Source organism: Prionailurus viverrinus, chromosome D2 (assembly GCF_022837055.1).
Source record: "Prionailurus viverrinus isolate Anna chromosome D2, UM_Priviv_1.0, whole genome shotgun sequence".
In the NCBI taxonomy this organism is placed as follows: domain Eukaryota; kingdom Metazoa; phylum Chordata; class Mammalia; order Carnivora; family Felidae; genus Prionailurus; species Prionailurus viverrinus.
The window spans coordinates 72173973-72197077 of NC_062571.1; the positions used below are offsets into that span (position 1 = coordinate 72173973).

Below are 23105 nucleotides of genomic sequence, written 5' to 3' on the forward strand. Positions count from 1 at the left end.
TATTTACATACATTAGCTCTGGAATGCTTACCACGACACTATGCACTAAGTAAAGGTTTTCGCTTCCTGGGGCTGCCTTAAGAAAGTAGCACAAATTGAATTGCTTAAATGACAGAAATGTATTGTCTCACACTTCTGGAGGCTACAAGTCTGAGCTCAGGGTGTCAGCAGGGCTGGTTTCTTCTAAGAACTGAGAGGGAGAATCTGTACCCAGCCTGGCCCTTGGTTCACGGTGGCCTCAGGTGTTCCTTGGCTTGTAAATGGCTTTTTCCTCCCTGAGGCTTCACATTGTTTAACCTCACTGTCTGTCTCTGTGTCCACATTTCCCATTTTTAGAAGCTCATCACACTGAATTAGGGCCCACCCTAATGACCTCATCTGATCTGGACTATCTGCAAAGACCCTACAGCCAAATAGGGTTACATTCCCAGGTGGTAGGGGTTAGAACTCAACATCTTTTTTTTTTAAGGTGTATCTTTGAGAGAGAGAGCATGAGCTGGGGAGGGGCAGACAGAGAGGGAGACAGAATCTGAAGCAGGCTCCAGGATCCGAGCTGTCAGCACAGAGCCCGACGCGGGGCTTGAACGCATGAACTGCGAGATCATGACCCGAGCCAAAGTCAGATGCTTAGCTGACTGAGCCACCGAGGCACCCCGAGAACTCAAAAACTTTTATAGGGTGACAATTCAACGCATAACACTAGGAAAGTGGCTGACGTAGCAGAAAGAGAACTCCCCAAGAAAAGAAGAAAAACATGTATATAAATGTGTCTTACATAAAGATGTAAGATAATAATCAGTAACAGAGTAGACTTACATGATTGCGTTACCCTGGAAAATGGTGTTTTTCCAAGAAACTCACGGGATTTCAAATTATTGTGCCCTCGAAACCTCCCGAGGTATTTCTTTTTAATTTTATCACCAACTTCAGGTATAAAGACTAGGAATGGAAAATTCTAAATCCTTTTTAAGGTGCAGTTTTATTTCAATCCTCTGTATGTAAAATCAGGAGGGAGTTTATTTACCTGGGAAAAATCCCTCTTATTTCTTTTTTTTTTTTTTTAATTTTTTTTTTTTAACATTTATTTATTTTTGGGACAGAGAGAGACAGCACGAACGGGGGAGGGGCAGAGAGAGAGGGAGACACAGAATCGGAAGCAGGCTCCAGGCTCTGAGCCATCAGCCCAGAGCCCGACGCGGGGCTCGAACTCACGGACCGTGAGATCGTGACCTGAGCTGAAGTCGGCCGCTTAACCGACTGAGCCACCCAGGCGCCCCAAATCCCTCTTATTTCTGAAGGAGACCGGTTGCGTCCCCCTGGGACCCACGGGCACATCTGACATGCTGTGGTCCACTTGTCTACAGCTACTGCTGTCCTGTGAGCACCACAAAGGTTGGGGGTCGCTTAAGCTTTTTCCTTGTGATGACTCCACGTCCTAGGACAGTGACTGCCAGGAAGCGAGGGCTCAAAAATAAGTACAAAATGACTGAAATCGAACAATACGGTCCGGTCCGTGTCTTCCTTGTATATTTTGACATCTTCCACGGGGAAAGAAAAACCAAGAAGCACCCAAGAAAAATATGAAGCTTTGGGAAACACTTAACGGAATTAAGACTCTTATCCAGGGGGCATTTCTTCTTCCCACCTTTCCAAAAGCTACACTCCAAGTTTCTGTATCTGGATTTAATGAGCGGAAACCTACCCAAGTACAGGCTACTGACAAGCTGAATGTAAATGAATAAACAGGTACTGAAGATTTTGAGAGAGGAAAAAAAAACCACGCAAAACAAAACACAAAACCCTTTATTTCCCACAATATTCTGAGATTTTTTTCTATCTTCAAATACGGGAGAAAACATGACTATTGCTAAGTAAATGCTAAGTGAAGTACAACCGTGGTGGGAAAATGCCCACTTGACTCCTGCATATTCTTAACAGTTAAAAATAAATCATCTCTATTAATCCCCTTAGTTGCCTTCTACAAATCTAGGTCACATCGGTCAAATAAAATTTTCAAAATGGCATAAAGCCAAATCATTTTAATTAGGTATTCCTGTTACTTTCTTTCTAAACCTTTTCCCCCCTCATTCTCCAGCTAAAACAAAAACATTAACATTCTTGATAAGCGTGTTTTCAAACCAACTTTTAAAAGCAGAAATGATTTGTCACAAGCAGTAACACTGTTGAAAAGTGTGGCCTTTTCACTCCGACTGGACCGCATTAACCTGTTGGAAAATTTATCTATGGAATGACCAGACAGGTTTTACTGGCTTCTGTAAAGCATATCTTGCTAAGTTAAATTAATCTTTACGGCCTTTAAAATAGTTGTTCCTGGGGCGCCTGGGTGGCTCAGTCGGTTGAGCGTCCGACTTCAGCTCATGATCTCACAGTTCGTGAGTTCGAGCCCCACATCGGGCTCTGTGCCGACAGCTCAGAGCCTGGAGCCTGCTTCACATTCTGTGTCTCCCTCTCTCTGCCCCTTCCCTGTTCATGCTCTGGCTCTCTCTGTCTCAAAAGTAAATAAACATTAAAAAAAAATTTAAATAAAATAGTTGTGCCTTTTTCAAAAAGCCTTCCCCTAGCTGACGTTTTCTCATTTCCTTCATTATTCTAGGTCAACAGGCTATGAAGCTAACGCCTGCGGTCTGTTTTTGCAAATAGTTTTACTGGAACACAATTGTGTCCATTCATTTCGGTGTCTTCCGTGGCTGCTTCCGTGGTGTAATCACAGTCGGGGAGTTGCGACGAAGGCTAAAATAGTTTCTACCTTGTCGTTTCCAAAGAGTTTTCTTAGCCTGGCCACACAAGATGCTCAAACTTCTATGTCTTAGCTTTTTGCTCAACAAACATCTTATTCATTGGCTTCATCTTGTAGATCCTTTCCTCAAGTATGGTAGGTAAGGTCTCTGGGGGCTAAAATTATCTTTCTTTTCTTAGAAGCCAAAAATAAAGGCACTGTCAGGGTAACTGGGTGTCATAGCGCTCGTTTGTACCAATGCCACCGCTACGGCATCGAAGGTAGGACATTGCATTAGTGACTCCAATGCATCCCTCCTTGTGGCCAAGTCTTTTGCCTCGTCGGTTTCCGACGCCCGCTCACTTTGAGACGGGACTCGCCCACGTGACTTGCTGGGGCGGGAAGAGGAAGGAGAATGTGCCCCCGCGCCAGTTCTGAACTTAGGCCGTAAGACATCATGCGTGTCTGTGCTTGCTCTCTCGTCCTTCTCCGTCACAGAGATGCGGACATGACTGGGATAACCTGCTGATCCCAAGAGGAGGGGGAGGGACGCACGGAGCGGAGCCAGCTCCAAACGTGCAAGTCGGCCAAACTGCCCACTAATTCCACCGAGAGCAGCTGGTCCTCGGCCTGCAGGCTCGCACGCGCGCGAAACATAACATATGATCGTTGCTTTAAGTTTTTGAATTTTGGAATGGTTCTGAAACAGCAATATGTAACTGATAGCAGTTTACCCTGTCTGAAAATCCTTGCTGCTAACACTGATGTTTCCTTGGAATCTTCAAGGCAAAAATGAGAAAGTTGCAATTTTCTTGGTGACCTGGTTTTTATGTGACTCTACTGTTAAAGGTAGGGTACATCAATGTCTCTTGCCAGCCCAATAACCGAAGATCAGTAACCAGTCAATAAGATTTGGTGAGCTCCCACCATGTGCTCAGTACTGAGATTTCTGAAAGACATAAACATCACAGTTTCTCATATCCATGACCTTACGATTCTGCTGTAGGAAAGACCATTAAATGTGAGGTAGTTAGAGCATCAGACAGGAACTGAGTGCCCGAATCTACACAAACGTGGAGCTTCTGGCTCAACATGGTGCTTTGATCATGTGCTTATCTCTGCATCTTCACGAAGCCCCAAAAAGAACAAGAGAGGAGGAACTGCAGACGAGATCTCAACGCAGTTCTGGACGCTAGAAACTGAATGAACGATAAATGCGAAGACGGGGAGGCTGTCGCTTAAGCTGAGGGGAGCGATGTCAACTAGGGGCAAACCAGGAAGGGCCTAGATTGGGGGCACCAGACAACCGCTGAAGGCAGGGATGAAGGATAAGACGGAGCAGACTTGACCGTCTTTGTGGGAAGGAGTTGAGCCCCCCTTTCCCCTCCTCACCTTCTTTCTGCCTGGAGACTAATCCTCACAGGCAGCAGCCGAAGAGAACGTGAGATGCTGCGACGGGCAGGAAAGTCCTTTTCCCTGCGTGTGCAAATGGGGTAAGAGAGAGGGGGCTGCCTATCTGAACTCTTTTTCGCTATTTCGCCTGGTACTTAAGTCCATCTCTCTAAATAAGACGTTTGCATGGCCGTCTCTTGATACTGTTTTTTCATTGTCGACATTATCCGTTGATTTACTACAAACGCGAGGTTAGGAGTAACTCTTCTCTACTCTTAACAACTGACAACGTCTGAAACACAAAGGCAAGAAATGGCACCCCCAACTTTTAAAAACCACAGTGTGTCCTGTGTCCAAAGAAACTACTGAAATCGATACACAAAGAGCTGAACTTAGGAACAGGGAGGGATGCGTCATCCCAGGAAGTCAGGCCAGAAACACGCTGGAATCCTTGGCTGTCATTCCTCTGTCTTCCGTTCATGGGAGAAGACACTATTTCATTTTTAAAACTAGGAGCATGAATTACTTTGATGAAAATAAAATAAATAAATATAGCCAATAATCCTAGTTACCCCCTTGGTTTGGATGGTGGTCAAGGGAAGCTTTTGCCTTTCCTACACTGAGATGTTTACAGCAAAAGCTTCTGCTCGATTTGCATAATTAAAAGTAAATAAAATAAAACGCACACATAAAAATAAAACCAGACTAGAACCAAGGGCTTGGATTCCAAAGCACTCTTCAACAAAATAAACAATTTGGAAGCACCTACATTTCTCAGGTGAAACTACAATCGGTAACCGTAGAAGTCAGTCATTATTATTATTATTTTTTTTACATTTATTTATTTTTGATAGAGACAGAGCACAAGTGGGGGAGGGGCAGAGAGAGAGGGAGACACAGAATCCAAAGCAGGCTCCAGGCTCCGAGCTGTCAGCACAGAGCCCGACGCGGGGCCCAAATTCACCAACCTCGAGACCATGACCTGAGCCGAAGTCGGGCACTCAACCGACTGAGCCACCCAGGCGCTCCATAAGTCATTCATTATTACATGCAGGGCATTGTATTGTGGGTTTTATGAACATAAACATCCTCATTTAATGCCCACAATCTTATAAAGCAGGTAGTACTATTGGCTCCATTTTATAGAGGTGGAGACTGAGGCTTGGAGAAACTGAGGCATTGCTCAAGATAGTAGGTATCCAAGCCATGATGGGAACCAAATCTCTCTGTCCCTAGAGCTCAAGAGCTTGACACTGTGTCCAGAAGTAACCTGCTTTCCTTCTGCAACTCCAAAATTATAGGTTTACGCTAGAAAAAATAACCTGGAAATTCAAAGAATACCACTTTTTAGGAAGGGGAAAATAAGTCCCCAATCCTTGAGGCACTGGCAGTAATGATGGGCACAGATGGTCCCTGAGAACAAGAGGCAAACTCCCCCCGTGCTAGAGCCATGGTGAGAAGAGATCTGTGGTCAGGTTGTGGCCCTTAAAACCACTGGACTCATCTCTATCCCAGAGAACCCCGGGCCTTCCCAGGATCCGAATCTCCTTAGGTGACTCCCTCCCCTTTCGCCTTATATTCCAACACTTGCATTCTTCACCCGAATCAGGCACTTGTTAATTTATCATGTAGGTTAGGTGCCCCGCTCATCTCTGGCTCATGATGCCAGTGGTCCTTCCAAGGGTATAGATTCTGAATGACCGAGATTTATCCTGCACAGTACCTAGCTCCTAGCACAGTACCTGCCACCTGCTGAGAGATGCTTAGTAAATTAATGATAACACAGAGAACATTAAAGACCTGCTTTCCTGCCAAGGCCAGGGAGGGCTCAATGACACATCAGTAGACCCTCCTGGAGAAGGAAGAGCTACCAATTAGAGAGAAACTATTACAGCGAGAGTGCCTTTAAAGTTGAAAAAAAAAAAAAGAAAGGAGACATGGGTGGGGCCAAGAGCCTCAAAAGTTAAATGGCTAATTACATTCATGAATCTGTACACGCATTTCAGGGTTCACATAGCCAACAACACCTTATATAGGAAAAATAGGGAAAACAGACCATTTAAGTCACTTAAAAATAGTCCAGAGATGTGCCTTCCACAAAATAATACACCCCACTAACACAGTGACCTTTTTTCTAAGAACACGGTGCAGCCCAGTTCACCTTCTAGCTCTCTCTACACTTTAATCCATGTGTCAGCATGAGGTATGATTCCCGTGAAAAGTATTATAAAGAAGAGTAATACCAGGCTCGGAGTTTCTATTCTATTAAGATCTTCAAGATACGTGGTCTTCAAGGGCGGTCAAGGTAATGTGGTGCAGTCAGAAGCTAGGGAGCCTGCAAGCATCGAGTGCAGGGGGGGAGGAGAGACAGGGACAAGACCTCTCAAGGCCCATTCTGTTGTCGACTGTTCCATGAAAACCCAATCGCCAGTGTTCCTGAAGCCCGCTCCCACTGCTGGGGCACGTCCCTGGCAATGTCATGCTCTAACTGACCCACTGGTCACCGACCTTGGCAGAGCTCATTTGCTGTGGCAGCTGTAACTGCCTCTTAAAGCAGAAAAACCTGTCCAGCATTCCACCCTCTCAGATGAAATCTAAGAGGCGTGTTCATCAGCACGTTCCCCTTTCCCCCCTTTTTGGAAAGGAATGGCATTTAGAGACAGGCCCTGCAAAATCCCGATGTTCTGAATTGATATCCTGACTCTCACCCCAACCTTTAAAATACGTTACGATGGAGAGGTACATGTCGACAAACAGATCTTTTAAAAGATTTCATTTCTAAGTCATCGCTAACCCAACATGGAGCTCAAGCCAAACCCACAACCCCCCAAATCAAGAATCACATGCTCCCCTGGCTGAGCCAGCCAAGTGCCCCAATGGTTAGATTTTAATATAAAAGGGAAGGCTGGGTGTCTCCAATGCCGAAAGTACTATTAATTGTATGCAAACACCAGCTGTAAGCATATCGTTTGGAGCAGAAGGTAGTAAATCAAGTCATCTAACTAGCTAATGCTTTTAAGGTGTGCCAGGAGAGAAAGGACAGGATGATGTACTCTTATTAAAGAGGGATGGGTGGGCAGGGAAAGCTTTGTTAGAACTTTAAAGCACCAGGGAGGGATCCAGCTACAATAAGAGACAAAATTTAAGCATGGTTAAACTTGTTCATTACATAGCCATTCAGAATATCCTTCTCTTTAAAAAATAGGTACTTAAAATATATTATCAATTTTCCCAATGGAAAACGCTTTTAAAACAATGCAGAGTAGTGAAACTCCTTCTGTTTCAAACATAAGGTGTGCCTGTTTTTGAGTCTCAGAATAATCTGCCAACCTTCCAAGTTAATTATGACCGAGATTCAAGTCAACTGTTGAGTGTTCTAGAGATACACACTTTCTGTAAATTCCAGCTGGCAGCAAGTGGAAAGACTCCAAATCCCTTAAAAATATGCCATGGAGTAGAAAGAGAGTAGTCAAGAAAAGGCAAAAAGAAATGAAATTCTTTTGAAGAAATTTCTTCCCCCCACCCCTCCCGCCAGTTTGACCTCAAAAAATATAATCAGATACATGGCTCACTCTGTTTACTTATAATCTCTCTATCACGTAAGATTTTCTAAAACCTGCCCTATCTTTCCTGGAAATCAAAACTAACAATCACTCTTCTTACAGTCCAGGGAAAACAGAGGGCTTCAAGTTCATTCAAATAGACACATGCAGACATCTTGAGATCTTCTAATTTTATCCCTTTCGCTTAGGAGAAGGGATAGAACCCTAGTTTCCAACTCTGAATACAAGTAATACATTAATACTCATTAATATGCACGGTATCATCATTAGCATTTAGATTCTATCTTTGAGGAGAGCCCAGAGATTACCCAAGAATTTAGGGGCCTTTTGTGACATCAGGTGATGTTACCCTAGGGGGAACTAGTTTTGGCACAGCTGGCTTACCGCCCGCTGTCAGCTTTAAACGTTCTTATTCTGATGTGTGTCCACTTTTGTCTTCCCAGGAAAGGTCTAAGGCAGGTCAATAAAGAATATGAAACATTTCCAGATTTTTAAGTCAGCGCCGTCTTTCGAAATAATGTTCATTTGCCGGAGAAAGTTTCGCGGCACAAGAAGCCAGCACGAACACTTCATCACGTATAGAGTGTGCCAACCTGCGGTCCCTGTGTGTGTCTCAACAAGCGTGTACTTGTGAAGTGCAACGCGGCCGGGCTCCCCGGTCCCACCTGTCCCGGGTAGGAAGGCAAACCCGAGCTCACTGGAGGGCCTGGTAAACCGAGAAGAGCAGCGTGATCACAAGCGAAGGTGGGAGGGTCCAGGGCGTCTCTGCCTTCCACGGATTTACCCACCAGCCTATTCGCCAGAAGCCAAAATAAGTCACCATCCCTTATCTTAAGGGGTCCAGCCTCAAAAGAAGCATCAAATGAATCGACACAGTCTGGTGGTTTCGATGGAGCAGCCCAAAAGATTGTGTCGGGCCGCCTCTGAAGTTGGGGAGTTGTCTGCCAGTCCCTGGCGACGCTGATCAGGATAAGCTGGGTCACTCCTGAAGCCAGCCTCACCGGGGAACAAACTCCCACAAAACACAACTGTAAGGGGAAGCTTTCTAGAGATGGCCTCCAAAATCAAAGCACCTACGTGCCTCAGGCAGGGGCAGAAAAACTGCTTCATAAAAAGGAAAGAATTCATCTCAAAGCTAAGTTAACACAGAAGTATTGTCATGGAAATGGGTTATAAAAGAAAAAGAGAGTACGGGAGCAGAAAGGGGAATCACAGATTTACTCACAGTCACTAAGGGCTCTTTTTAAAGTGCTCCGGGCACCTGGGTTGGCTCAGTCTTCAAGCGTTCTATATCAGGTCGTGATCTCGAGCCCTGTGCTGACAGCTCGGAGCCTGGAGCCTGCTTCAGATTCTATGTCTCCCTCCTCCTCTGCCCCTCCCCTCCTCACGCTCTGTCACTCTCTTCTCTCTCTCTCTCTCTCTCTCAAAATTAAATAAACATAAAAAAATTTTTTTTAATAAAAAAAAATGCGCTTCAACAAACCAATCTAAAGTTAATTTAATTTAGCTGGATTCCTGCTACAAAATGCTCATGTTGGTTGTAAAACCCCATTATATTAATATGCTGATATATATGTATTTTATACAAAAACATATTATGCACATAAACAGAGTATTAACGTATTATAATAAGCATAAAACTATTTTAACCAATGGAAATGTCCCTGAATCTCTCCCTTTTTTTTTTTTTTACTTTTCTTTTAATATTTATTTATTTAGAGAGAGAGGGAGAGACAGAGTGCGCGCGCGCGCGCACACACACACACACACACACACACACACACACACACGAGTGAGCGGGGGATGGGGCAGAGAGGGAGGGCAAGAGAATCCCAAGCAGGCTCTGTGCTGCCAGCAGAGTTCAAAGCGGGGCTCGATCCCACAAACCTGTGAGATCATGACCTGAGCCAAACCAAGAGTGGGACACTTCACTGACTAAGCCACCCAGACGCCCCTGTCCCCATCTCTAAAGACGTGGTCTACCCCAGGCGGCACATGTGGCCAGGTTTACAAAATGAACAGTCAAACAAACCTTGGTTGTCTTCGACCGTTTGATGAGGATCCATGAACTCAGTCTGCTCCCAGGTCATTTACATGCACAAACCTTAGAGCTAAGATTTCAGCTTTTCTTCGCGAGGTGGCTGGGCACACGGAAGGACTACATCCACTCCTCAAAGGAAAGGCTGGCGCCCTGGCGTTCCTCCCAGGAGTTCGTGGGCTGAGCTGGACTCCAGAGAGGGGTGTGCCATCCAGAGGGTGTGCCGCAGCCAGCTCAGGAAGAACGAGAAGTTTCCTGCAGGATCCGAGCTCCTTCCTCCCATACAGAATCCTCACCCCCTTCTCCCTGCTCTGTCTCCTACCAATTCTAAAGACCAGTCTTAAGAACACATCCTTTCACCTGCAGAAAACCATCCTTCCTGGGAAGCCACCATTAAAATACGCCCAGAAGAGTCCTAGGATTTTCCTCCATTCTGCACAATCCAGAATCCAGATTTTGGTCCCCATCATTTCACAATAACTCAAACACATGAGGCCAGGAGAGAAAAGATTGATCTTCCCAAGCCTTCTGCCTTCTTTTTTCACTTAATGAATTATTATCTCACCAGATGGGCTCTTACTGCTTTTTTTTAAAATACAAGGATTTCACAAAAATACTCCAACTCCGGGGGGTTCCTTTTACTAGCAGCCTGACTATTCCTCGTGGCTTTGGATGTTGTTCCCTGACAAAACACTGGTATGAGGCAAGCCATGGACTTTGAGCCCGTTTATATTAGGTACAGGCTGTCTGAAAACAATGACCTCATCCGGAAAGGCTCAGGAAAGAGGCATTTTTCCCTTTAGTCCAGAATGCCCTGATGCTGGGTTGGATTACCTGCCACCCACGGTCCAGCCTTTTTTGAACACCAGGGCTTTTGCAAAATGGAAACGTTATGAGGAGCCAGTTTAAATGGAAAAAGACACTTCGGATAAATATCCCCAGCGTCGGATACATTTACGGGGCCACGAGGAAGGAAACTGGTCTAATTGTTTTAAGCGTGAGGGTAAACATTTAATAACGGTCATAAAGACACAGGCACCAGCACCCATTCTGAGATATCAGGTTAATCGAAAGCCCATAATCTATCCACTGGAAGGAAAGACCACAGGATCACTTGTTTCAATGCAAAGTTTGATTAACTGCACGTCCCCGGCTTACTTTCTTCCTTGTGTAGGTGGCTTTTTGGTTTTGTTTTGAAATGGCTCTGGAGATAGCCATGCTCCCGGATTACCCCATCGGCCCTCCTCCTAGTCCAGGCCACTGCCTGGAACTCTGTGCCTTTGATAATGTCCTCCTGACTTGGCCGAAGCACCAGGCGCCAGACACGGTATCACAACTGGACCACTCATCGATAAAATGCTTGGCATCTGCAGAGCTGACTTTTGTCAGCTGCTGCCGAAAGGCCAGTCACATTGATTGAAATCTTCTGATTATGCCTAATGCCTAACATTCTCATGACTGTGATTTCATGCTTCACCCGAATGTTTTTTTGCTGAGTGTCTTGGGATTCTACCAAATGATGGAACAAAAGTCTTTCATGACTGCATAAAATATTGTTTAATGTTTATTTTTGAGAGAGAGAGAGAGAGAGAGAGAGAGAGAGACCAAGGGAGGGGCAGAGAGAGGGAGGCACAGAATCCGAAGCAGGCTCCAGGCTCCGAGCTGTCGGCACAGAGCCAGATGCGGGGCTCGAACTCACAGACCACGAGATCATGACCTGAGCCGAAGTTGGACGCTTAACGGACTGAGCCACCCAGGTGCCCCACGACTACATTTTTTTTTTTAAATAAGCTTTGTTTCAAATGTAATGGAAGCTGGTTTTTTCTACTCCCTTGAAATCTCAGATTCTGATTCCTACTGGATTTTAAAGGAAAGGGGGGAGGAGAAACCATGTGTAGTGCGCGACCTATTTTCTGGGGCCAAACCGGGACTCTAGTTGAAAGCAACTTGCATGGGTTCTTTCCTTTTTGCAACGGAAGGCTGCCAGGGGCAATCCAGTATTGAAACTTTGGCGTTTTGAACAGTTAGCCCATAAAGTAGTTCCTTCCAAGCCATGAACCCCCCAGATTTGGCTTCCGATACTTGTGATTTATTAGAACCCAGAAACCAACTGCTTAAAGACTGTTTAAAATGTTCAACAACAGGGGAGCCTGGGTGACTCAGTTGATTAAGCGTCTGACTTTTGGTTTCAGCTTAGGTACTGATTTTGCAGTTTCGTGGGTCCGAGCCCCACATCGAGCCCTGTGCTGGCAGCCCGGAGCCTGCTTGGGATTCTCTCTCTCACTCCCTCTCTGCCCCTCCCCCACTCGCACTTGTCTCTGTCTCTCTCAAAGTAAACAAACTGAAAACATAATAAGAAACTAAAATGCACAATGATTTTCTAATTAACATGGCAACAGTACTTCTACAAGGTCATTTCAAGATCAGGGATACTGCTGTGTGTTCTTTTCCTTGTATCAGTCATTTAGGAACCTGGAGTACAAGTGTCTCCCTCAGAACCCCTCGAAACTCTTCCCAGGAAAGCGGTCATCAGTCAGCAAAATTAATAAGTAAAAAACGCTTTCATTTGCGTGTTCACCTACAGTCAAGAAATGCTTGATTGTGCATCGTTAGACAGGTTTCTTAACCACAGGACTTCTCAGAGACATTAATAGGCATGTGTGCCTTGTTAACTCTGTAAGAGATGAATAGGGTAAGAAGCATTTCCTAAATTTATTTGGCCAGAGAACCTTAGCCCCGGCACAAATCATAACTTAGCACAACACGCCGTTCATAGGAAGAATGCTAGAAGGGATTTTTGAGATCACTCACTTCATAGCATCAGAGATGAAAAATCTGAAAGCCAGAGGCATTTAGGGACTTTCTCAAGGCTGCAGAGAATGTACAAGCAGGTCAATTCTGCCTGGGAATGTTCAGTTCTGCTGTTCGGGGGGCTTCAACGGGCCACAGTGCCTGGCTCCAACTGCAGGGAAGGTGCGGTCCCCAGCATGCTACCACACTCTGGTGACAGAGATGCCCATGTTCTCTTGGCAAACAGGACATCTGACAACAGATCACGTTAAAAGACCTGGCCAAGGAGATGAGGCCTACCATAATACAATTTACGACGAGAGCTGAGAGAGAAAAATAGCAGGTTATCGGGAGCAAAACATTCACGGGGCACTGACCTCACCTTTCAAACTCAGCAGAAGAGAAAGAAACATACAGCAAATTGAATTCCATGCGAAAGCTGATTCCGTTGGGAAAGACGCAAACTACATTTCTTCAAAGGTCATATTCAATAAGGAAGAAGGCCCTTCCAGACCCTAACTAGAAAGGCATAGGGAAAAAAAAGTTAAGAACTCACTTGTCATTTCCCTTAGCTTGGATTCTGATGATAACTCTGTTAGCAGCCCGGATCGCTGGCGCCATTCCAAGCTCAGCAATGTGACTCCGTTGGAAGGATCAACTTTAAGAACTAAAAGAAGCCGCTGTTCGCTCAGCTCTTAAACACAAAGCGCTCTTGCTGGTGGCTGAATCTAGAAACGGTCTTGACATCACACGACTGTCTCTGTGCTATCAAGCCTAGTTTCTGCTTATGATCTCCAGGTGGATCCCATGTAATGATCGTTACGACGGGAAATGAAATTTTACGGGCTTTACTAAAATAATATCAACGCAGATTACATATGGTCATGTCTATCAGCTTTGTAAATTGCAGATAGAACAGCCTCATCACTAGTCATAGCTCACATTTACTGAGCTCACTCTCTGCAGGCACTGAACAGAGACTCCCTCACGGATTTCTTCTAACTCTCCGAGGCAGGGCCCCGTTACCATCTCCATCTCAAAGATGAGGCAACTGAAGCCGAGAGAAGTTAAAGAAATTGTCCAAGGTCACTCCCCCCCCCCCCCCCCACCATGAGAGACACAGCTGGGGCTTGGGCACAAGGATTCTGAATCAGAGGCCACACTCTGGATGCTAAAAGTTTCCTCACAAATCCTAAAACAGCTCAGGGAGGGATCGTTACATCAGAGAAAATGCCAAGCCATCTCCACACCTGAAATTATGAAGGGTTGATCCAAAACACGAGTTTAGCACTAGAAGAGTTAGCATATACCCAACGGCTGCTAATGCTTGTTGGCAAAAAGTCTAAATACGGAAAAACGTGTGTGGTGGGGAACGGGGGACAGGGAGGAGGGGCATTCTTATTATTGATGTTGAAAGAATCATTTTTCTGAGCCATCTTCTGTTTTCATGAGATTCTCCTGAACTAATCTCATTCACAAAGAGACCCAGCCGATGGCTAGCGCTGGTCTCCGCTAGGGCTGTGGTGAGGGGAGAACCAACATGGCAGACTGCTCCCCACACCTTATGCCCATTAGCCTTCCATGTTCAGGTTGGAGTTGCCAACCAACACTCACTAGACCAGGGGGAGGCAGAAGACCCAAATGCTTGGCCTGGCTCTATTGCTAACTCACCAACGATCCTGGGCAAATCACCAAGCTGTCTTCTAAATCTAGAAAGCGGGCCACTAATAACCTGGTCTATCTCCTGGTCTATCTACATCAGAAGACGTGAGAGCTGACAGAGTTTGCCCATATTTTCTGTCAGCTTTTTCTTCTCTCCTTTCTCTCTCCTCCTTCCTCCCTCTCTTTCTTTTTCTCTTTTTATTTTCCCTTTCTTTATTCCTTTTTTTGGGGGGGGGCCACTATTTGTCAAAAAGGATTTGAGACAAAATCTCCAGCACACAGACACTGGAGTCCCCACATGAAACAATACGCTGGATGGGACAGGGTAGTTAGTACGTGGGGCTCCGTCACCTGACCTTCTGCTTATCCCAATCACTGCGTGACGATGCCTCTTGACATCTGCTGCCACAACCCCGAAATGGGGCCGCTATCTTCCTAATGGTTATTCTGTCCCAGGGACTATGATAAGCATTTCTCACGTGCCTCTCTCAGTTTTTTCCTCACAGCAACCTTAGAAGGTAAGGACGTAGAAGACGGGTGTTACTAATTCCTCTTTCACAGATGAGAAAATGAAGCCGAGAGAGAAAGTAATTTTTCTCAAGACCGCGTGTAGGCAGAAGATCAGGGACTATAGTGAGATGTGATGCAATGACTCAGTCTGAACTTCTCTCAGCCTTCGCCCCGTTGTCCTGCTGAAAAAACCCACAATTACCACCTAACCAATATCAGGGATGTTGTTCATGCAAACCTTTTCTTTTTTTTTTTCTTGATAAAGAAATATTCAATTTATTAAGGTTACAAATATTTCAATGGAGTTCTTCCTTTTTTTATTGTATTTTATTTTTTACTTTTTAAAATTTACATCCAAATTAGTTAGCGTATCGTGCAACAATGATTTCAGGAGTAGATTCCTTAGTGCCCCTTCCCCATTTAGCCCATCCCCCCTCCCACAACCCCTCCGGTAACCCTCAGTTTGTTCTCCATATTTATGAGTCTCTTCTGTCTTGTCCCCCTCCCTGTTTTTATATTATTTTTGTTTCCCTTCCCTTATGTTCATCTGTTTTGTCCCTTAAAGTCCTCATAGGAGTGAAGTCCTATGATTTTTGTCTTTCTCTGACTAATTCACTTAGCATAATACCCTCTAGTTCCATCCACGTAGTTGCAAATGGCAAGATTTCACTCTTTTTGATTGCCGAGTAATACTCCATTGTATATATATATACCACATCTTCTTTATCCATTCATCCATCGGGAGACATTTGGGCTCTTTCCATACTTTGGCTATTGTTGCTAGTGCTGCTATAAACGTGGGGGTGCATGTGTCCCTTCGAAACAGCACACCTGTATCCCGTGGATAAATGCCTAGTAGTGCAATTGCTGGGTCGTCGGGTGGTTCTATTTTTAGTTTTTTGAGGAACCTCCATACTGTTTTCCAGAGTGGCTGCACCAGCTGGCATTGCCACCAACAACGCAAAAGAGATCCTCTTTCTCCGCATCCTCGCCAACATCTGTTGTTGCATGCAAACCTTTTCAAACAAAGAGGCAAGAAGTAGGAACAGAATTCTCTGTTGTCCACCCAGAGCTAAGGAGTTGACAGCAAGGGACTTGTTATCTCCTCACCCCCTTATCATTTCGTCTGCGTTGACTCTCACACCCACCTGCCTAGCTGGGAAACGGGATTAAAAGGTATTCTGTATCCCCTACAAAAGCAACAGGCATTTCTCTTCAGTGACTCATTTGATATAAATAAGCTGTAGGAAGTGGGGAATTCCGATCTTTCTGTGCCTTTGAAAAAGTGGTGAAGATAAAGTCTGAATGGAAGAAAATTACTGCAGAATGAAGAGATTCTACCCTGCTTTCGTGGTAAGAGGATCAAAGATTAGGTTAAATCATAATGATTTACTAGAGTCTGGATTTTTTTTTTAATTTTTTTAATGTTTGTTTATTTTTGAGAGGCAGAGACAGAGCGCAAGCAGGGGAGGGGGCAGAGAAAGAGGGAGACGGAATCCAAACCAGGCTCCAGGCTCTGAACTGTCAGCCCAGAGCCCGACTCAGGGCTCGAACCCACGAACCGCGACATCATGACCTGAGCCGAAGTCGGTCGCTTAACTGACTGAGCCTCCCAGGCGCCCTGCGAGAGTCGGGATTTTTATAATTTCTACACTAATTACCACTCGGCCCACAAGTGATATATGAGCACAGTAAGCGCAAAGTATTCATTCACACGTAGCTTCACCCCTAGGGGATGAAGGAGGACATTTAATGACTGCGCTATACACGGAAGGCAGCATTTTTTGTTGTTGGAGCATAAGAAAACAGAATAAACACCCAAAAGACACATACCTGCCCTGGCAATGCTACTACATCGCTCCATCTCACCTATACCTTCCACCGTGTGTATGACTCCCGCGCTGGTCCTCCACCTCTTTGGAAGCTACATTCAAAGTTAGTGGGAAGAGAAAATACGCCACATTTCAATAAGGATGAGAACGCCTCTTCAAACCACTGGCTCTGATTCAACTTCGCAGCTTAGTGTGGGGAACTGTAAATTTCATTTAACATTCTGTATGATCCCACCTACTTCACAGTTTACTGACAGTAAAACATTCATACTTAGTCTCTAATGCAAGCAACCATTTACTTATGGTCTCATGCAGACTAATTATTCCAAAGACTTTCCTTGAGAGTCAAAGTCGTTGACTTTTGAAAGTCTTAATGGTTTGTCTCTGCCCACTTTCAACTTTCCTTTGAAAATCCAAAGGGAGTTGGACAAGTCTCTAACTACAGATATGACAATTTTACACATACAATCGAAAGTCAAAACAAAAATCTTTCCACCCTGTTCCAAACTCAAGAGGTAAGTCTAGTTTAGGCATTTTAAGGATGCAGCAAAAACAACGGCATGCATTAAGCCTTTCAAAATAAGCCAACACTGCGGATGCCTTGCTAAATGTTTTTAGGCTTCCTAAAATCCAACCTCTGGGGTCAAGACAAAATTGCCTTTAGCAGTCAAACATCCCTTGCAAACAGAAGCTTCTGGACACCCCGTGTTCCCTTCCTTTAAGCACACAGACCAAGAGGGTGTGGAACTTGGGGGGCCTTTAGATCATCTAGTCTGGGTGTTTTGAAGCTCATATATGCATAATCAGGCTTTTCAGGGTTTGGTGAGGGACTGGGGGTGTAGGGTTGATTCTGGGTTCCACCCCAACTTGCACCGAAGAAACTGCCCCTCGTCTGCTTCATTTTCTGAGCTTCCAGATGAGCCTTTCTTGGGAGAAAGGGTTCCACAGCTAAAAACAAAACATACTCTTTGAAAAATGCACATCCTGTCAATTCTTTCCATTTTGGAAAGGAGGAGAAGGAAGGTCAGTGAGTTAGTGACTCGTCCCAGGTCCCAGGATGAGTGAGCGGTTCAGGCAGGGGTTACAACAGCCACAGACTCTCGGCAGCATTCTCCGCTGCACGTGCTATCCCCGAACTGCCAAGTGCACAGCCCCCAACTGACAGGCCCCCTGTCCTTGTCCATGAATGCGCTCAGGTCTGCCCGCTGCGGCTCTTGCCGGAACCGCCCACGGCCCTACAGTGCAGGCTTGCAGGTGTGCTGGTGGTCTTACTCTTGTTCTTATTCTAATATTTATCTGTATTCTTATTCTTACTTTGGCATTTTTAGAATACGAGGTGGGGGCAGGACAGTGGCAAGAGTCCTGCCAATGTAAAGTGAAAAATGAAAACTTTCTTAAGTTTAATGGAAATCAATAAAAAATAATATTGGGGAGGGGGCACCTGGGTGGTTCAGTCGGTTGAGCATCCGACTTCGGGTCAGGGCATGACCTCATGGTTCCTGATTTCCAGCCTGGCATCGGACTTTCTGCTGTCAGGGCAGAGCCTGCTTTGACTCCTCCTCTGTCTCCCTCTCTCTGCCCTTCCCCTGCTCGCATGCGCACTCCCTCTCGCTCTCTCTCCCTCCCTCAAAAATAAGTGAACATTAAAAAAAAAAAGAAGTCACATTTCGTTGATAAAGGTTGAATTTACACTCACATTAGGTGGAAGCAGGATCTGTCCTGCTTACTGTGACCTTCACGCTCAAAGTTTTTGTTACTGGGCAAACCACAGCTGAGCTGACGGTGTGGGGTCTAGCCCCAGGTGCCCTCCACAATTCCAGGCCTCTGCAGGTAGTCTGGGATTGCCTTTCCAATAAACGCCACAGTCACTGGCTTTAGCAGGGTGGACGTGCATTTTGTAAAACGTGAGGAAACCAAAGTGGGAGTCACAAAAACTGATAAATTAGAGTGAACCATTCCAGCTATTCCTAAGGGCTCTCATTTACACCGGGCTCCTTTACATAAACTCACAAAATGATCCTGGTTGCCATGCACCACGTGAGTGCTCTGAGCAAGTTATTTTATCTATGTGTGCCTCAGTTTTCTTACCTGTAAGATGGGGGATAACTATGGCACCTACTTTATGGGGTATTCTGAGAATCGAAATAAACAGTTCCTGGTACATAGTGACCTCTGTATAAATACTAGTTATTATCGTAGTTATTCTTTTTTTTTTTTTTTTAAATTAAGTACTAGACAGAGAGGCCAGGGCAAGGAAGTAGCAAGACCCCTGCCAATTTAAAAAGAGAAATGAAAACAAAATTGTTCTGAAGTTTAAGGTAAATCAACAGGAAATAACCATTGGTTGATAATAGTGGAGTTTACAAACCAACTGGGATCCTAGTCAGCCTTACCATCTACTCTAGGGCCCTACTGTTCCAAGACCCCTGGGGCAACAGCATGGCCGTCACCTGGGAACTCTCGAGAACTGTACAACCTCAGCACCAGCCCCTACTCCCACCTACCAAATCAGAACCTGCCTTTTAACGAGGTCTCCAGGCAATTTACATGCGTGTAAAAGCTGGCGAAAGGCTGCTTTATGGCATCTACTGTGATTTCACCGTTTGTGGGTGAAAGGTAGAAGACCTCATTCTATAGTTACATTTCCATACATTATCCTAAATCCTACACCTCTGTCCATTAGCCCTCATGTTACCTAGTTTCACTAACCTGAGTCTCAAGGCAGATGTTCCTCTTATGGGACAGAATGATAGTTCAGGACAGCATCCAGAGCCACAAAGTCACCGCTTGTTAATCATGTCCATGATTTAAAAATGTCATTATCATGATCATCGGTCGATGGCTAACGCTTACCAAGCTCTTACGTACGCGAGGATTAACACAAGGTGCTTTCCATATGTTCTTGCTGGGTTACTCGCATTGCCCTTCCAAGTGGGCATGACTATCCCCATTTCACAGATGAGGGAACCCAGGCTCAGGGAGGCAACATCACACTTTCTCAAGGCCAAGTTCGATGGGGGAAAAGGGCCTTTCTGAAGTCCACTCTCTTATTACAAATTAATGCCTACAACATCCAAATCACATCTCTGTGACATGGGGAGTAGCAAGTATCTCCCTTTTTCTGTAAGGAAAACTGAGAGCACGGGGTGCAAGAGCTATGTAGAATCAACAGCCGGAGACTGAGGTCGGAACTAGGTCCATGAGGGTTCAGGTTTTTCAAATTAAAGAATTCCGCTGCGAGAAATGCCAACGATAATGCAACGGCACTGAAGACACGGGGAGGGAAACCCCATATGAAGTGAAAAGGACAGTTTCCATTCAGGAAGCTTTGCACAACCAAACCAAAGGGCTTCCAATTTTCATCTCAGCGGTCAGTAGCCCACTGGGGTGTCAGAGTCTTTGGCAAACCAGAACATCCAGATTTTCACTGCCATGATTAAAAAAAAAAATTTAACATTTAGTCGTTATTGAGAGACAGGGACAGAGTGCGAGTGGGGGACGGGCGGAGAGAAGAAGGAGACACAGAATCAGAAGCAGGCCCCAGGCTCCGAGCCGTCAGCACAGAGCCCGATGTGGGGCTCGAACCCACGGACCGTGAGATCACGACCTGAGCTGAAGTCGGACGCTCAACCGACCGAGCCACCCAGGCGCCCCGTATCGCCATCATTTGTGGCAACTGGTCGCATTTCTCAGTTGACACCCCGCACAATTATTCTCGCGCACCCGTGAAATTCTAATTACGGTCTCTCTTGATTTCCCTCGCTACGGCTCTATACATCTTTGACCCCAAATCGCTGAGGACTCGGCGAGATTCGTCCGAATCTTTCCCTGATAGCGCCAGCATCGGAAAGACAAAGACACCGGTTTTATTTATTTATTATTTTGTTTAATGTTTTTATTTATTTTTGAGACAGAGAGAGACAGAGCATGAGCAGGGAAGGGGCAGAGAGAGAGGAAGACACAGAATCGGAAGCAGGCTCCAGGCTCTGAGCCATCAGCCCAGAGCCTGACGCGGGGCTCGAACTCCAGACCGCGAGATCGTGACCTGAGCCGAAGTCGGACGCTTAACCGACTGAGCCACCCAGGTGCCCCAAAGACACCGGTTTTAGAATCAAGAGGTCGGGGCTACCGTCCAGGCCCCCCCAGACTTTCCATCTTCATCCCTGAGGGCAGCAGGGAAAGGAGTCAGGATTCGTTGGCTTAGGATTCTGTACCAGTGTGTGAGGGTCACGACCACCACCTACCACACACTGGGGCTCTTAAGCAACAGAAATGCCTTTCCTCACGGTTCCGGAGGCCAGAGGTCCAGCGTCAAGGTGTCGGCCGGCGGGTTTGGCTTCAGAGGCCTCTCTCCTGGGCTTGCAGACTCGAGTCTTCTCTGGGCTCCTCACACGCCCGTTGCTCTGCCAGGGCACGTAGTTGCTGTCTCTCCCTGTGTCCGAATTTCCTCTTCTTACAGGGACACCGGTCATGGGAGACGAGAGACCGCCCTAATGACCCCACTTTAACAATTGCATCTTTAAGGACCCAATTTCCCCAAACGGCCACATTCTGAGGTACTGGGGTGGGGGAAGGGCTTCGGTATGTGAATTTGGGGAGGACGCAATCCAGCTTATAACACACGCCGACGGGACCTTGTCGTCCATTCTCACCAAACCCTAGTGCTGCGCTGAGGCCGACTCCCCCAGTCTGGGTTCAGTAAGCACATGAATTCCTAGTGATCTGAACCTCTCAGGCCCACGACTCGGAGCACTCCGCAGGAGGAAAGAAGAGAACAGGGTTCCAGGCCAGACCTTTGCTTTTCCGGTCTGTGTTATCAGAGACCAACAATCCCTGGCCTCACCGTTTACCATGTGGCCTATCTTCTTCCCCACCCCCTCTCCTCACATGCTTATGGAAGGTCACGCTGACGGGGGTTTTTAAACGGTGTGAGCGCTGCTCGTAAAACAGTCTGGGTCAGAGATGAACGGTTGCTCCGGAGTACGTATCGGTACACGCTGGAATGAAGGGCTGGGATCTGGCAGCCCGCGAGGCCTCTCGTGCCCCGGGGAGCAGGGGGTGTGTGAGTCCTGGGGGGCCGGCGCCCCCACCTTGGGCTTCCTGGACAGCTGTCCCGCACAGCAGGACAGCCAAGCGGCCAGAGTCAGCCCCAGGCTGGCCCACTCGCACCAGCAAATGCCAGCCAGTAGGAGGGAGGAAAAAAATCAACCCGGTGCGAGCACGGCAGGAGGTTCCGGGCTCATGCAGGGCGTGTGCAAACGGCTTCTAACAACGGATTGGACATTATGTGTTCGTGGGCACCTAAATCACGACGCAATAAGAACAGAGCAAGACAAAAGCAAGAGTGGCACTTGCTGTGAAAAAAGAAAACCCACATGCATCGTTTAATCTAATAAACCTTAACTTAGATTGCTCTAAATTTCAATTTTAGTAATTCAGCTTTTTTTTTTTTTCCTAGAGAGAAAGTGGATATGCCAGTGGGGACAGGGGCAGAAGGAGAGAGAGAGAGAGAGAGAGAGAGAGAGAGACAGAGAGACAGAGAAAGAGAGAGAGAGAAACTCAAGCAGGCTCCACGCTCAGCACAGAGACAAACACAGGGCTCAATCCCAAGACTCTGGGATTTCAGGATTTCTGGGATTTTCAGATCATGATCTGAGCTGAAATCAAGGGTCAGTGGCTCAACAGACTGAGCCACCCAGGGGCCCAGTAATCCAGCCATTCTTTACATCATCAATTTTTAACGTTGGTTCTCAAAACCCGTTCATATTAATATAAAATGCTATAATCTTCCTTAGGGTTTTAAAAGATCATTTTGGGGGCGCCCGGGTGGCTCAGTCGCTTAAGCGTCCAACTTCAGCTCAGGTCATGATCTTGCAGTTTGTGAGTTCGAGCCCCATGTCAGGCTCTGGGCTGACAACTCAGAGCCTGGAACCTGCTTCAGATTCTGTGTCTCCCTCTCTCTCTGCCCCTCCCCTGCTCATGCTCTGTCTCGCTCTCTCACTCTCTCTCTCAAAAATAAAAATAAACGTTAAAAAAAATTAAAGTAAAAATTATTTTAGATTAATATATTAAATGTATTAAAGATTACATTTTAGAAACCTCTTGTACATGCAGACCCACACAACTATAGGGGAAAATAACACCAGTGAGGAAACAAAAAAATTAATCCCCCAAATAGAAATTTCCTTATTAATTCATTAACACAGATGAAGAAACGACTAAGAATTACTAGATGTTTCAGGAAAACAAACAGCACAAAGTGGGACCAAGATGAAAATACAACCACAGGATTCTAGAGAAAACATACAATTTATGCAACATGAGAGGACCTAAGTACAAATTCACACTCAAGTCATACCTCTAAGGTATTTGAGAACACATTGCATCCATGGAATTAAAATGGGGAAAAATTTAAAGGGGCCCGAGATAAACAGAGTTTTGGGAAATTAAAAATCATTATGAAAATAAAAAGAAATGCAATGGACAGGCTAGAAAGAAAATGTCACGATCTCCAACAAGGTAGAGCAAAATATAAAAGGCATTGCCAATATGAAAGAAGAATTAAGAGAGATGAGCAGTGT

General features: G+C 45.7%; 1 protein-coding gene across 3 annotated transcripts in view; it reads right to left on the reverse strand.

Moving 5' to 3' along the window:
- Positions 1 to 23105, reverse strand: part of ABLIM1 (actin binding LIM protein 1) — a 299642-nt gene that overhangs the window by 206403 nt on the left and 70134 nt on the right. The window contains exon 1 of one of the 3 annotated variants that reach the window (XM_047826487.1): positions 9725 to 9907. The exons of 1 other annotated variant lie outside the window; for it this stretch is intronic. In XM_047826487.1, the coding sequence (XP_047682443.1) occupies positions 9725 to 9782 (58 nt within the window). In that variant the 5' untranslated portion in view covers positions 9783 to 9907. Of the gene's footprint in view, positions 1 to 8917; positions 9031 to 9724; positions 9908 to 23105 lie in introns of those variants that run through there. One more of the 3 variants, XM_047826500.1, reaches the window with a different exon arrangement.